The sequence below is a fragment of the Phyllostomus hastatus genome, unplaced genomic scaffold, assembly GCF_019186645.2.
Source record: "Phyllostomus hastatus isolate PE091 unplaced genomic scaffold, TTU_PhHast_1.1 phas_contig_40, whole genome shotgun sequence".
In the NCBI taxonomy this organism is placed as follows: domain Eukaryota; kingdom Metazoa; phylum Chordata; class Mammalia; order Chiroptera; family Phyllostomidae; genus Phyllostomus; species Phyllostomus hastatus.
The window spans coordinates 62,941,922-62,958,001 of NW_025333872.1; the positions used below are offsets into that span (position 1 = coordinate 62,941,922).

The following is a 16,080-nucleotide window of genomic DNA, read 5'->3' on the forward strand; positions in this document are numbered from 1 at the left end:
CTTCCAAACTAATCAATTTTGATAACTTTTAACCCTTTTTCTCTAACATGTGGTTTCATGGTCATTATGCTCTATGGCTTGAGCCCCCTGCACAACAATACGAATACTAGATATTTAAGGCATGTTTGATGTTTGCTACTCTTTTCTGAAAGAGTGGATTATTTTTCATAAGGATAAAAAGATGCTACACTGACCTCTGTTTCTTTAGATGATCAATGAATAAACCCAGACAAGAAGAGTAAATGGAGATACTTGATGTCTCTCTCCTTATAATATAATCCCCTGTGCAGACAGGACCATTGGAGTAGAGGTTGTAGCTAAACTTGTTGAGGACTCTGAAACTCAAGGTTTACATACTATTTTTATTCTCTGGTTACTTATAAATGTACTAAATAATGTATGAGATTTACTATCACGTGCTTAATATAAAGAGGGAAAAATCTGAAGAAATTTAATGGGGCAATATAGGTAATGGAAGAATGACACTGTGAAAATTAAAGTACTATTGGGGTCATGGACTTAAAACATTTGTGAGTACACCACACCAAACTTCCCAGCTATCTTTTTATTATCCTACAACAGTGATTTTTTTAATCATGTTGAAGGTTATAGACCAAGACTTCTCTGTATTAATGCTAAGAAATATATGAACCCAACATTTTCAGATGCACTCACAGGCAATTCCAATATGCAAGTATACAAACCTCAACTACTTTCTCTTTTAAGAGTGGCTTTCCCTGAATGGAAGAACACAATGGCACAATTTAAATAAGTGCCCAAATTACCACCATTCTGGTTCACACAATGTATCTTTTCAAAGAGCCCTTAAAATTCACCACAGGCATATTACCCACCAGGCTCTTTGGTCTAGAAACTGTATGTTCAACTGGACCACAGAAAACATTGCAGGGAGGACATATGCTTGGCAAGGCCATGGATCGCCACCTGGGCCCTGCTTCCAGGAAGCTCCAGCTGGGTGGCAGAATGGCATCTTTCCAAGGGCAATGGTCCCCTTTGGGCCATCAGAGAATGAAAAGAGGGCCTCTTATGGTTCAGTCATCCCAGGGAGTCACCAAGCAGACACATGCTGTAAGTAGATGCTGTAAGTAGACCCAGCCTGATACTTCCCCATGGCATGTTTTTTGGTGTCTTTTCAGTGTCTCCATTGCCACACCCAGTTTGCAGATTACCAGTCACTTCAACTTTACCTTTGTTTTTAGTGACAAAATATTCAGATTTCACAACTATTAGAAGTCCACTCTGTGCCTCTTTTGACCTTAGGTAAGGTAAACCTATTTCCTTCATAACCTTCTTAAAGAAGCTTAATGGAATTTTGAATTTTTTCTATTACAAAAATTTTTAGGTTTTTGTCAAAAGAGATTTGAAATACCATATGAAATCTCGTCCTCACATCCCTCACCACCACCTCCAAATAACTGCATTACATACATAAAACATTACACAGAAAGTGCTTTGCTACAATTTATGGGTGGTAAATTTAAGAAGAGCTGCCTCGTTGTAGGAAAATTCAACTTATCTCTTCCTGATCCTTTTATTCTATACAGAAAAAGAAATTTATGTCAGTTTAAAAAAAATCTGTTGATGCTTCTCATAAATGAATCCATTCTTTATCTCTATGATCAATCAGGTGAAAACAAGAATAATAGATTGCTTTGACAGACCTTTAACATAAACATCTCCAAGAATCAAATGTAGAAAGTTAAATGGGTTTCAGGTGGTATTAAAACAAGAAGGGACCATCTTCATACATTTCAAAAATCAGTGCTTACTAAAAATAATTATTCTTATTCTTAGCTGCTACAAAAAGACTAATTATGTAGTATTTGAATTTTCACAATTAGACTCAATGACTTTAAATGGTCAACTGATTAAAAAGATCAGTATTTACCTTATTTTACAAATATTTTCTGCTCATAAGGGAATCAAGGGGCTCTACAATTGTTAGCCCCACCTGACCCGTTTAAGACCCGTTTTAGTTTCAGTGCCACACTGTATATATGTAGTACAGCTACTTCATCTCAGGGGATTTTCTCTTTAATCAACACCTCTCTAGCATCTAATCTTCTCTAATTTTATTCAGATGTTAGTACAACAAACCTCCCAACTTGTCTCCAGGAAAGATGATCACATTTCCAACTTCAGTGGCAAAACTTATTCTAAGCCAATTGACATTTAACAATGAGTCTATTACTGATCCAGGGCTGGGCATATGACCCCAATTTGTCTGGACAGAAAAAGAATGACTTTTATGCAAGATGAAAATGCAGAGTATTTTCCCATTTTCTCTTACCAAAGGAGAAGAGAACAGGAAGCCCCAACTGCTACTGGCAGCCACCAGTGACCATGAGAATGAATGCTGGTGGCAGGGAGAAGGGTCAGAAAGGACTTGGGTCTTACTGGACATCATCGAACTGCTAATGGCATTCTGCCTAGAGCCCTCCCTACTGCTTGTCTTCCAGTTAGAAAGTTTACAAATTTACTTATTGTTTAATCCATTTTGAGTTGGGGTTACTGTGATTGTTCACACATCTTCTTCCCCTTTAAAAACAGATGACAGAATATACTTGTTTTCTCAGGGCTGGTTTCATTCATATTGCTCTACATCAGAAGATCTTTGAATATGTATTTGAATTTGTAACTACCTTTGAGAACTCTCCCTAACCATTTAATGAGGCAAAAATTTGATACACCAGTTGCTTAAGAGGATAGTAATATTCTCACAAAGGCTAATGCACATTTAACATGAGTAAGACCGTCTTGTCCTACTAGGCAAAAATAGTTTCATAACCAAGGCCAGGCATTATTCCTAGTCTCAAGACTTGAAACAGAACTCGATTTGTTTTGTAATCAACTTTAAACTCTGACCTATGTGCCAAAGGTACATTTTTTTTAATTATTGAGAAATTGTGGGCCATAGCAATCCTACTGCTCTCCTCTTATTTTCCTAAACAACTTGGATACTTACTTCTCAGATCTTGCAGACCACTAGATGTTCCTTGCATGTTTCCGTGAATAATAACTTACCAGCTTTGCAATCTGATTCTTAACCTTAAGAGAATAAACTAATGTAGATTATTCTCAGATGACACATACTGAGGTATATAGAAAAATTCCATCATTTCCTTCTACAAAGTGAGAGAAATTTTAATTCTTTTTCTCAACAGCTGCTTCATTTTTTATGCATAGGAAAAAACTTGTGTGATTACTCCAAGTACAATCAAGTCATTTAACATGGCTTTGCCATCATTGTAGTTGCAGGATATTTGAAAAGAGAAAGCATCTTAAAGCACAGGTCCTGCTGTGCAGCAAAGCAATAAAATTCCTTCATAATAGCAGTCTGATGGGTTCAGTAATCCAAGAAATAATGAATAACCACTTTAATCAGTAAAGAGAAAAATGCTACATTACTGAGTAAGAATCAACTATCATTGGTTGATCCTCTTGACTGACATTTCAAACAATAAATAGAAATATAAGAATCTTTTAAAAAGAAAAATAACTTTGTTTAGTATGTTCAATTTCATAAAGCAGTGAGAAAATGATAGAACATCTTAGACTGTCCTGCAGTTTTGCTCAATGAAATATACATGTAATTTTTTTTTATAATACATGGTCAAATTGACCCTATCACTTGAATATGACAAGATAAACTCATTTTGCAGTTGGTTAATAAGGCTGTATTTCTGGACTAATTATTGAACTTCATTGCTACTTCATTATTTGATACTCTTCTTCACTGTTCATCCTATGAAATTATTTGCATATAAACAGTCCATTTCAAAATAATCCTCAAGCATCCAATGTAGTGTCTCAAATGTCGGCCGTTCCTTAGGCTCTGCTTTCCAGCACATCATCATGATCTTGTAGAGCTGCTCTGGGCATTCAGGTGGTTGAGGGAGTCTATAGTTTTGACTCAACATATGGATTACCTGAGCACCTGTCATACCTACAAATATAGAATTAAATCAACAAAAAAGTTAAAGATAAGATTATTAAATTCATAGAAACTTATATTCTAGATTCAAAGCAAACTGATTTCCTTGGAGAAGCTAGGTCTACTAGCATCTCCTCCCCAGGCTACAGAGATTAAATTAATCCTATAATAAGTAATGTCTATAAGATTGCAATTCAAGAGCAAAGGAGAAGGAGGCAATAAGCCACCTCATTAATGCAAATCATTGTCATCAAATTTTATCCCTTATGCTCCCAAAGGCACATGGTGTGGTCATCCTCATAATGCTGCCCACTAAGTCTGGATGAAGTAGTTAAAATCACACCTAAGTAAGCGACCTGTTACAGGAAGACCCACTTTAGAATTAATTACTCACCACTATAAGGCATTTTGCCATAAGTAATTATTTCATAAAGAAGGATTCCAAATGACCACACATCGGACTTAATGCTGAATTTATTAGTACGAATGGCTTCAGGTGCAGTCCACTTCACTGGCAGCTTTATTTCCTGTTTAGATTCATAAATGTCTTCATTATCTACCTGTTAATGCATTAAAAAATCAAGCCAAGTTAAAGTATATAAGTGTGTATATAAGTGTGTATATGTATATAAAGTATATAAGTATATACTTATATGTATATATATACGTATATAAAGTATGTAAGTATACACTTATATATAAATATGTGTGTGCACTTATATATGTATAAATTATATATATATACTTTATGTATATACATATATATACCTTATGTATATATACACACACATATATATATGCCACCCTCATCATCTATAACCTGGCACACATTAAAATTTATAGAGAAAAGATTCAAAATGTGCATAGTTTGATTGATAACTACAGTACTAAATTCCAAAGCTGCCATACAAGGCTAAAAAATCTGTAAGAAATTATTAATAAAATATTACTCGAGAGCCTACTGTGTGCTAAATGTAGCATTGGAAGGAGCATTCTACTTCATAGGGGAGAATTCATAGCTGATGATACTGGCTCTACATCTGGTCTTTAGCAAATAAAAAAATGAAAGCAAAGCCCATCTGTTTTCTGATTTACTGCTGGTTTTGAATAACAATTGACTTTGATAATTACTATGTAACCACTTTCTTACACTGAAAAGTAGGATCCAAAAGATTTAAATTAATATACAAACTCACTAGGGTTCTAATTAACTCACAAAAAGAAGTAATGAATTCATGAAGATCAAAAGAGAATCATCTGTATATTGTTTCATGCCCCATGCCCATAAGTTTAGGGTATGCTATATAAATGAAAAATCAAATTCACAGAAAAACACCTAATATTGTGTTTCCTAAATCAATGTCTTTTAGCCTAATGTCATGAAGTGGGAAAGGGGCCACTGAAATTTAAAAGCACATGATTTTTTAAAAACTCTGGCAGCATGAATGTTAGTCTGGCAGAAAGTGAACAAAGGTGGGTTGGATAACTGTATCAGGTGTGCTGCTCTTAATAAGGAGAATAGAGGCAGACAAACAGAGGCTGCCGATACTGTTAAGTAGACTATCAATTCAACTGCTAACTTAATTACATACTCTGCCATCTTGTCGATCATCACTTTCCCAATTTCTTTCTCCTTAAAAACAGCAGGTAGTTTGTCTGTAAGGCCTTGGCCTACAGAAGTGTTCTATGGACCACAGAACTTTGAGAAACATTGTTTTGAAGAATAGGAGTAAATTTATTACTTTACTAGTCTGTGAGGTTTTACCCATTACAAAAACTAATTTAAACAAAAGAAAATCCACCTTAAAAACTCTTGCAAGTCCAAAATCTGCTACTTTGTAGATATTATGTTCACCGACAAGGACATTTCTGGCAGCCAGATCTCTGTGGATGTAGTTCTGGGACTCCAGATAGGCCATTCCAGAGGCCACCTGTGCCGCCATGTCTACCTGTTCCGTCAGATGGATTTTTGATCCGGCGTCATCTAGACAATAAGAAAAAATAAAAGATTTACTTTGGGAAATGTTTAAACTATGGCAGTAAGTTCTGGGAATCTTGATGAATGAGTTAGCAGTGAGATTAATTATCATAGTGCTGATCTGTTGAGATTTTATAGATAGATAGATAGATAGATAGATAGATAGATAGATATCTTCACACAGTTTTTATTTCCTGTAAAGGATTAATAAGGTAACAATTTTCAGAGTCCAAACACACTCCAAGGCTGCAGTTTGCTCTTCCCTGAATGAGTTACACATAGAGTTTCCTCACCCATATAGTGATAACTGTACTTACCTGATGGTATTGTTGTTAAAGTGAGAATTAAAATGAGTTAATACATGTAAAGCACTTAAAACAGTGCCTGGCACCTAGAAAGAACTCAGTAAACCCTACCTGTTGTTATTATCACTGTTGGTGCTGCCTAATCAGAAGTAAGCAGCTTAGGATTTGTTGAGCTAGAGATGCATATGGATTACCCAAATGGGAATGCCTAGAAGAAAGAAAGCGTATCAGTCTGGAGTTCTAGGGAGCACATGCAGCTGGAGATATGATTTAACAATCACAGTTTTTGAGTAGGAGTTAAACATTAGTGGATGAGAGTGCTAGACAGCAACAGAATCATGAGAAACGCCAACATTTAGGGTGAGAAAAAGAAAGTCACCACCACTGTCAAATTCCACAAACAGGCCCAGCAAGATAAAGGCTAAACATCATTTGTTAAATACAATAACTAAGGAGTCATTGGTGACTTCAGTGGAAGGAAAAGTTGTTTCACTAGAGAGGGAATAAAAGGGGTTGAAGGCAGGGTGGGAACTGAGAATGGAGACAGCAAGAGAGGTCAATTTCCAAAACCCTAGTCAAGAAAGGAAGACAACAAGGTCCTGGTAGAGGAAAGCGTAAACCAAGGAAAGCGAGTATCATTAAATTCATGACAGTGAGGGATTGTCATTGACAAAGTACTCACAGGGGTTTGGAGTGCAGGCTGTGTTCTCATTCTTGACTTGGGGCAAATTCTACTAAATGGTATGTGCACATTCTACACAGATGCTATCTTTTTCAATAAAATAAATAGTGTCACAGACATTTTTTAAATGGTAAAGACCTAAGAACAGGATGTGTGTGTGTGTATGTACATTTACATATATATTTTTTTTCTTGATGCAAGGAGCATTTTTAAATGAGATGTGAGCTGCAACTAACTAACTGCTCACTGATGTATTTGGACTTTTTCTTCCCAAACACAGAAGACTAATTCCCTGTTTTCCCTTGCAGTTACATTGGGCCATGTACAAGTTTTGAGAATTGTAATGTTTGCAGAGAAGATACTGGTCACATATAGGACTAATCCTTAAAATCCCACATATCTTTGTAGTTAAAAGAGATGAATTTCTAAATGACAGAGCCACGTGATAGAAGGAGTCTAAATCTCCACGTCACCATTTGAAGAACAGGTAGTTGATGCATAGCAACTTGATGCATATCAAAACTTTCTATTTTTTGTTATGTCACTGAGATTTTTGAATTCTGTGTTATAGCAGCTAACATTAATTATTCAGTATAAAATGAGATGTAAGCAAAAATGACAAAATGTAACTTAATATGCAGCATAATAGCAGAGTTTTGTTGCTCTAATGGCCAAAATAGCTATGCCTCTTGCTATCAAAATGGCTCCAAGAAAATAAATGTAAAAATGTTTAAGGTAAACTGGTGCCTCATCCTGGGCTATGTGGTGGGCAGTCTCTAAAATGGTTCCCAATATTCTCTGCCTCCTGGTATCTTTGCCATTATGAAATCCCCTTTCATTAAGTGTGGTCTGAACCTAGTAACTCACTTTTAACAAGCAGAATATGGCATAAGTGATGGCTATCACTTCCAAGATAAGCTATAAAAGATGTGATTTCATCTTGCTAGAACTTGCTCGCTCTGATAAAGCCAACTGGCCATGTTTTATGTTGCCCTAATGAGAGATCCATGTAACATGGAACTTAAAGCAGCTGCCAGCCAACAACCAGCAAGCAACTGACTTCCTCAGTCTAACAGCCCAGAGAAACCAGCTCCTGCCAACAATCTCATGAGTAAGCTTGAAGGTAAATCAGCTTCCTCTGGAGCCTCCAGCGCACTGGAGCACCTGCGGACTCCTTGAGTGCAGTTTGCGAGAAACCCTGAGCTAGAAGGCCCAGCTCAGCTACACCTGGATTCTTGACATAGAAACTGTGAGATAAATGTTTGCTGTTTTAAGCTACTAAGTCTTGGGGTGATTTGTTGTGCAGCAATAGATAACAAATATGAGTTGATGTTAGAATATACCATGGACAAAGACAACAGAGAAGAGGAGGATTGAATGTGGGAGAGGGGGTGGGCAGGGTAGGGGAGAGCAATGGGAGAAAAATGGGGACAACTGTAATTAAACAACAAAAAAAATTAAAAATTAAAAAAGAAAGCAATGCTATTTACAATGGCCCCTGATAAAATACCTGGGAATCAAAAAAAGGAGAAGAGAAGGAGAAGAAGGAGAAAAGAAGAAAAGAAAAGAAAAGAAAAGAAAAGAAAAGAAAAGAAAAGAAAAGAAAAGAAAAGAAAAGAAAAGAAAAAAAGAAAAGAAAAGAAAAAGAAAATAGCATCGGTGCTATGCATATGGTTAAAAGCATGGACTATGAAGCCAAATTTCCTAAGTTTGAATCCTGATTCAACCACCTGGAATAAGTTTCTTTACCTCTCCATCCCTCAGTTGCTTCAGCCATAAAATGGAGGCAATAATATTTACTTCATGAGGTTGTTAGAAGGACAAACTAAATTAACATTGTTCAGGACTTACAAAAATGCCTGGTAGATCATAAATGCTATATAGTATTTTCTAAAGAATAATTAAATGTGTATGCTTCTTTCTCACCACTATCCATATGGTTGATTTCCAGGAAATCATCTCATTTAATACTCAGAAAAACTATATGAAGTAAGTACTATTATTATTTGCCCCATTTCATGGGGGTTCCTGCTATACCAGAGGAACAGATAATGTGTTGTAGAGATTCAAATCCAGGCATGTTTAAAGCTGAAATCACAGGCTTTCAAGAACTATTCTATACTGCCTCCCTAAAACACCTTACACATCACTCTTGAGCACCCTGAAGTGAGGGCCTGCAGAGAAACTTCCACTCGTGCAGACAGCAGCAAGTCATACAGCTATACTCAGTAAAAGGGCGTCTCAGTGAGACCATTCCTCTCCTTCAGTCCACTTAAGTAAACTGCCAATGAGAATGATGAGCAACATGCTAGGATTTGATTTATATTTTTTAAAAATAAAACATCCTAACATATGTCAGATTATAAGTATTTATTGGAAAGAGAACAAGCCCAGCTAAACTGGAAAAAATGCAGATGTTTATCCATTTTAAAATTTCTGTAACACCTGCATCAATTATCCTCAATGATAAAGTTTTTTGACAAGCATCTCCCATTTTGGAAAAATTTATTGCAAAAAAATATTCAGCCAAGCTTAGGGATGATAAACATGGTTCTATAGAAAAATATGTATTTCAGCTATCAAATACAACATCTAATGCTATTACAGGGATATAAAAAGGTTTTCACTGACAGTCACGGCAGAGAAGGAAATTGAGTAATAACAAGTTTCCTACCCTGAAAGAGTACAGCAGCCTAGGAACAGTCTAACTCAACCTCAGAGCACACTTCAAATAAAATGGCCAGATGTCAAAACAGACATAAAAGTTCACAGACCTGTGACAATCTGCAGCAAGAAAATATTTTCAATTATGTTCCATTACTCAAGAGTCTCTCAGATTAATATTTACCATGATAGACCACTTATAAATGGTAAATTCATTAAAGACCACTTTATCGAATTTAAACCCTCTTGATTGAGAAAGGATTGTCCATAATGAGCATATCTTCACCAGTCCTCATGCTGCTAAGTATCCTGGCAAATGACAGCCTTGGTAAACTTGACCCTCATGTCCCAACCCAGATGACAGGGTTCATGCTTAGCCCCAAAGAAAACATGACAACAAGCCACAGAAATTCTCAGTGCCAAAGGAGTTTGCAGGGTAATAAGTGGATCTTTTTTAGCTGATAACAAGAGGCTTAAGACAAGATTGGCCCCAAATTAATCTTATTTGGTTCAGATCAGCTCCAACTTAATCTGTCCATTAATTTATTCATTCAACCTTTCAATACATAATTAGCACATACCGTCTGTGTGCCAGATACTCTTCTAGCACACAAAAAAAGAAAAAGGAAAAGCTCTGCCCTCATGGAATTGTACTTTGAAAATACTAAAGATAAGCTACATGAATGTCATGCAATGTAAGATAATTAAGAGCTAAAAGAAAAAAAAAACTAGGAAAGAGGAATCTAAAAAGTTGACAGAGAGAGATTAAATTTTAAATAGAGTTTAGAGTGTGATCAGTGAAGGACTCAATACAAGGGGAATGTCCGAGGATATTTCAGGAAGACTTTCAGGAAGTTAAAAACTGCACTACGTGGATAAGTAATGGGAAACCATTTCAGATTTAAAAAACAGCAAAGGTGACATGCTTAAAGGAAAGCACATCTGGAAGATATGAAGAGTAGCAGAGGAGGGTGGTGTCACTGATGGAGTGAACAAGGACGAAGCTGTGGGAGATGCAGTCAGGAAGGGAGTAGGGAGCCAGGTCACAGAGGACTTCATGGGTTTTATGGAGAGAAGAACTGATGGGAGTCACTGAAGGTTTTGAGCTGAGGAGGGACATGATCTGATTTACATTTTAACAGGATCTCTCTGGCTACTATATTGAGCAAAGAGTGAAGGGAATAAGATCATAAAAAGGGAGATCAATCAGGATGCTATTGCAGAATCCAGGAGAGAGTTGATGATAGCTTGTACCAGAGTTGAAAAGCAGTAATATTCTAGATAAATTTGGAAAGCAAGACAATAGAATTTTCTGGTTAGTTAGACATGGGATGTGAGAAGAAGTGGAAATGGCTCTAACATGAGTAGATTTCTGGGGATAATGCTAGAAGATCAGTTTGGGACATGTTTTAAAATGCCTAATAGACATAGGTAGTAGAGCTGTTCAGATACATTTATTTTTATCTCCTTTTAAGCACTTTAGAGAATGACACTCCCTTTCACTTGATTAGGCCAAACAAAAAGAACACAAAAGTCACCTCTGTCACTCAAAGTCAGAAGCCAAGAAAAAGATTAGTCACAACCCCTGCTCCTGCCAAGGCAATGAAAAGAGAGGAGGCACCTGTCAATCCATGTATCATGAGCAAAATAAACACTTGTTGTTTTAAGTCTCTGAGACTCAGAGGCTGTTTCCTACTGCATCACACCCACATTACCCAGGCTGACACAACATTTAAGAAGAGAAGTTAAGAAAGCAATTGGATATAGGATTCTAAAGTAATGGAGGGATATAAATTGGAGGATTGTTAATCCATAAATGTTACTAAACAATGCAATTGATTGATATTATCAAGGGAATTACTGAATTGAAAAATAGTCCTGGAAAATTCCAAGATATTTGGGACATGAGAGAAATTACATAAATTGAGAAGAACCAGCAAGAAGCAGGGGGAAAGGTCATTGAGCAAAGTGTCCTGGACGCCAAATGAAAGAAGTGTTTCCAGAAGGAGAAACTGTCCATTGAATAAAATACTGCTGATTGGTCAGAGGATTAAAAACTGACTATTAGATTTAACGCTGTGAATGTTATAAGTGACCTTGACAAAGCTTTTTTGTTAGCGATGACCCAAGACAGCTCCTGTACTTTTATCCCTGGGAATAAGGACAAAGGGGTGAATGATTGAGGCTGCTCTTTCTATAGAACTTAACATATTCTGATGCTGTTAAAATTTATAGCTGTATGCAAGGGAACTAGGTGTATTTTTGTTTTTAACAACATTTAAGAGGCCTTATGTTCTTAGTTCTTCTAATCTACTTTTGCAATTTAATATTACCAGTTTCACAAGTCACCCTGAAATAAGAGAATACTTGTATCCTTTTCTCTCATCTCCTTTTACTTCTCTCTATATTATACCAATCCCACTCTGACATCTAAAAAAGTAGAGAAAAATCCCTTTTTTAAACATGAATTACAGTCAACTCTTAACCTAAGTTCGAACTGCACAGGTTCACGGGATTTTTTTTCAGTAAATACCTGTGCTGTATTTGACCCACAGGTGGAAGTCAACAGACGCAGAGGAACGACCAGATCCATTGACCTGCACCATTTCACCTGGGGGCCTTTGAGCAACTGAGGATTTTGGTATTTGTGGGGAGCCCCAGAAACAATCTCCTATGAATACTGAATGACAACTGCAGTAGTTAAGTTTTTTTGGTGGGGTCAAAAGTTATACACAAACTTTCAGCTACAGAGGGGATCAACACCAGTAACCCTACGTTGTTCAAGAGTCAACTGTATTCTCTCAGCACTTGATATCAACAACTTTAAACATCTCATTTTAAGGCTTATCATATTGTTGCTTATGAAATTATTTGTTAAGAAGCATGCAAATTTTACAATGTCCTTAAGTCTTCTCTGACTACAGGAAGCAGATGTAGAAATAAAGCAATAGTAGATTTCTGCTGTTTAGTCCAAAAATTCTAATGTTGCTTAATATTGGAAGTATTTTGAACATGAACAAGTACAATGTAGTCAAATACTGGCAAAGAAAAAATGAGGGTACCTCTCCCCCTCTTTTTCTAAAAGCATTTTATGTCTCCTAATTCCAGGCCATATAAAATGTTGGTCCAGGCCACATGATGTCCAATTAGTTATTATAGGAAACACAGCATCATGCAAAACAACTATTCTTCAATTTTCTACATTACATTTAAGTACTTCAGTGTGTCTGTGGTGAACAATTTGTTCTTCCACTACATAAATATTTTTCCTTCCTTTGAGTACACAGTATATATCCTATTAAAGAGTAGTTGAGCAATTCAACGTGAAGACATTCATTCTCACAGATATACACATAGTAAATATCCTTTAGGTTATACAAAGCTTTCTAAATTGACATTTATAGGACATGCTAAAACTAAATTACTCTTTTTCTCCCTTTTATTAAGTCTTTAGCTTACTTTGAAGATATTCTTGCAGACTTCCATGTCTCATCAACTCTGTAATAATATAAATTGGATCTTCTAAAGTGCAAACAGCATAAAGCTGGATAAGCTTTGGATGTCTTAGGTTCTTCATTATCTGCGCCTCCCTCAGGAAGTCATTTCGATCCATTGAACCTGAAACAAGAAGAGGAGGAAATCACTTTATGCTGTTGAGGCATTCCTATCCTTAGAGCAGCCAGGTAGGAATCACTCAGATTGTTTCCTGCGTCTCAGTAAAGTAAGAACATTGGTGCCACAAATCTTCAGATTTATCAAAGAAGAGAATCAGTTCATCCAGGGCAACCTAATAATTGATGTGTTGGTGCATCGGGGTGTGCAATTTATGTGTTATGACCTGTAGGTGAAGAAAGGTCAGTTCAGGTCCATATGAAAAACAAACAAAAAAGAAGAGACTGATAGTCTAATTGATAAACAAGGCAGGCATCTTAAGAACACAAAAAGAAAACACTATTAACTTGAATGCTGGAGGACCCTGAATGTTTAATTACTGCATCCAGAGCTTTTGGGTCAGGATGCAGGGAAGACTGATGGTTGCCCTGTCCTTGGTACCCACTGTGGGAACAGCTGTATGACAATCCCAAGCAATGACATTCAGCCATATTTATGTTTTCAGTACTGTAGGGACATACAGTACAGACCAAGTAGAAAACGTTCAATGACCACCCCCAAACTTGGTGTTTTTCCACCAGTGTTTTATGTTTAACTTGAAAGCAATATTCAAAATTTTCTCCTGTATTAATATTTCCACAGTCAGGGTCCTAATAATTTCATCAAACAATAAGGGAGACAGTATTGGGACCTACTCTAAAGACTCATCTATGATACAATTAAATTGCATTTAAATGCCTTAACTCTGACTCACCATGCAAAGTGCCGAGTAATTAACATCAAATAAAATCTGGGAGGTGGAAGGGTATCTGGAGTTTACATTTCATCAGTAATTTTTAAATTTTTAATTTCTTGTGGGATATGATATTTCAGAGGTATTACCGTGATTGAAGAAATACTATAATTTTACGTTTCTGTATTCATGATGGATAGTGCAAATATTTCCACTGATGCTCAGAAAGACTGTTCCATTCCTCATCCTCTTGTGTTGAAGACTTCACAACAGATATTTCAACCCAGGCTTGAGGGTAAGCTTTGACACTCTAAGGTAACGCTCTGGCTTGTTTACTAATGTGACATTAGGAAGAGTTACACGTGACCTACAGATCATTGCACATACACAATTTGGGCGCAATCTATCCTTTAACAGGCCCTTTGAGAGTCTAGAATTTCAGAACCCAGGCTCAATAAAACTCCATATTCTGAACAAATCCTGATTTGCTGTGTGATTTTTTGCAAGTTATCAAACATCTCTGAACTTCAGTTTCTCCATCTCTAAAACATGGCTAATGGTCTCACTGGCATCATAAAATGATTATCAGGATAATAGCAATGACTTGACCATATTAGTAATATTATTAATATGCATATCTGGGCTAAACCAAACTAATTGACAGCATATATTTTTTCACAGCCTGAGGAGGGGAAAGGACAAGGATTTAAAAAAGGAAGATAAGGAGAAATGGCCTATTCTTTTTTCCATCACATTTTGCTGAGCTTCCTCAATTTCATCCCCATCATTGGTTTGCTCTGTATAATCAAATGGTACTCAAATCCTAAATCATAGTGGCAAAATGGAGCTGAATATAAAAGAGGCACTCGAACCATAACAAAGGACTTTATTTTTAGTTGTTACAACTAGTTTGGCCTATGGTCAAATATGAACATAGTGGGATCCTCCTCACCCCCCAAAAATAATCTGATTCATGAAGCTTCCAGTGATACCAGAAATTATGCTCACCGCTTGGACAATTTATACATATATGCAATATGTTTCTATGTCAATGCTTCAGGGGGGTATCAGATTCATGGAATGAAGGACATTGAAATCATTTCCAAATCAGACTGTTCACAGTAGTTGAAACCACAATATGCTGGGAACTTCTGCAGGTGAAGGCTGGCTACACTGGTTATAGCTGACCAAGCTGCACAGCAAAAGAGACCAAATCTCAACTCTGCTTGTAATGCAACATTAAATATTAATTTCTGCCTGTCAAAGCTACTGTGGGAGTTGATTTCAGGCTCGTCTTTATTGTATGGTAGTCTGCTAAGCAATAAATAGCTGCTAAGATTGATTAATGGCCCCGCTGAAGTGAAGACATTTAACCAATCACTAAAGCTGTTTGCTGCTATTATACAGTAAATCAATAATAATTATTCCTGTTGGAGAGAAAGCTATTATGGCACATTTTTAATATAAGAAATCTGATTTTTTTTGTTCTTTTTTGACCTCCAGAAGGCTGTCCTTGGAGAGCAATGTTAGGATGGATAGCTAGCTGCTTCTCTTTTGGAGAAGAATTAGATTGGACATTAAAGTTTAGTGTCAGTTGTCAACAAGATTAGGAATCAAACACATAAACACACACTGACTGCAGAAATCTCAGGCGCTGGAACAAATTGTCCTCACCTGGGGTACTCACATGGCATCTAGCCACTTAAAAGTGCTTCTCCATTGTTTCATGTGGCAGATGTAAGTGCTGAGACTGGACTCCTGTACTAGCGAATGTGGACATCAGCAGACATCTGTCAGCAGCCTATTGAAGCTAGCATTGATTAAGAACTCACTGCACGTATTTGATATAAATTTACTCAATTTGTCCTAATAAAATCCTATAAAGTAGGAACTAATATAATTTCCACTCTCAGATGAGGAGATTCAAAAAGGTTCATAAACTGTCCAAAGTCACAGAGGGCTGAGTCATGTTAGGACCCTGGTTTATCCTGCACCAAACTTTATGCTTTTCACTACTATACCAGAGGGTCCCGAAATTACTCAGTTCATGACACACTCACTGTCTCAGTAACTTTTTTCAAGATGCCCCTTAGCCAAGAGGAATGTCTAACAGTGAGTGCTATTGATTATTTGATTAAATTCAAACAATTT

At 36.6% G+C, this 16,080-nt stretch overlaps 1 protein-coding gene across 1 annotated transcript in view; it reads right to left on the reverse strand.

Moving 5' to 3' along the window:
* Window positions 1-345: 345 nt before the first annotated feature.
* Window positions 346-16,080, reverse strand: part of FRK (fyn related Src family tyrosine kinase) — a 102,649-nt gene continuing 86,914 nt past the window's right edge. The window contains exons 9-12 of the mRNA XM_045843746.1: window positions 13,044-13,202; window positions 5,758-5,939; window positions 4,350-4,515; window positions 346-3,967 (exon numbers count right to left, since the gene is read on the reverse strand). Coding sequence (XP_045699702.1) covers window positions 3,762-3,967; window positions 4,350-4,515; window positions 5,758-5,939; window positions 13,044-13,202 — 713 coding nt within the window. The 3' untranslated portion in view covers window positions 346-3,761. The remainder of the gene's footprint in view (window positions 3,968-4,349; window positions 4,516-5,757; window positions 5,940-13,043; window positions 13,203-16,080) is intronic.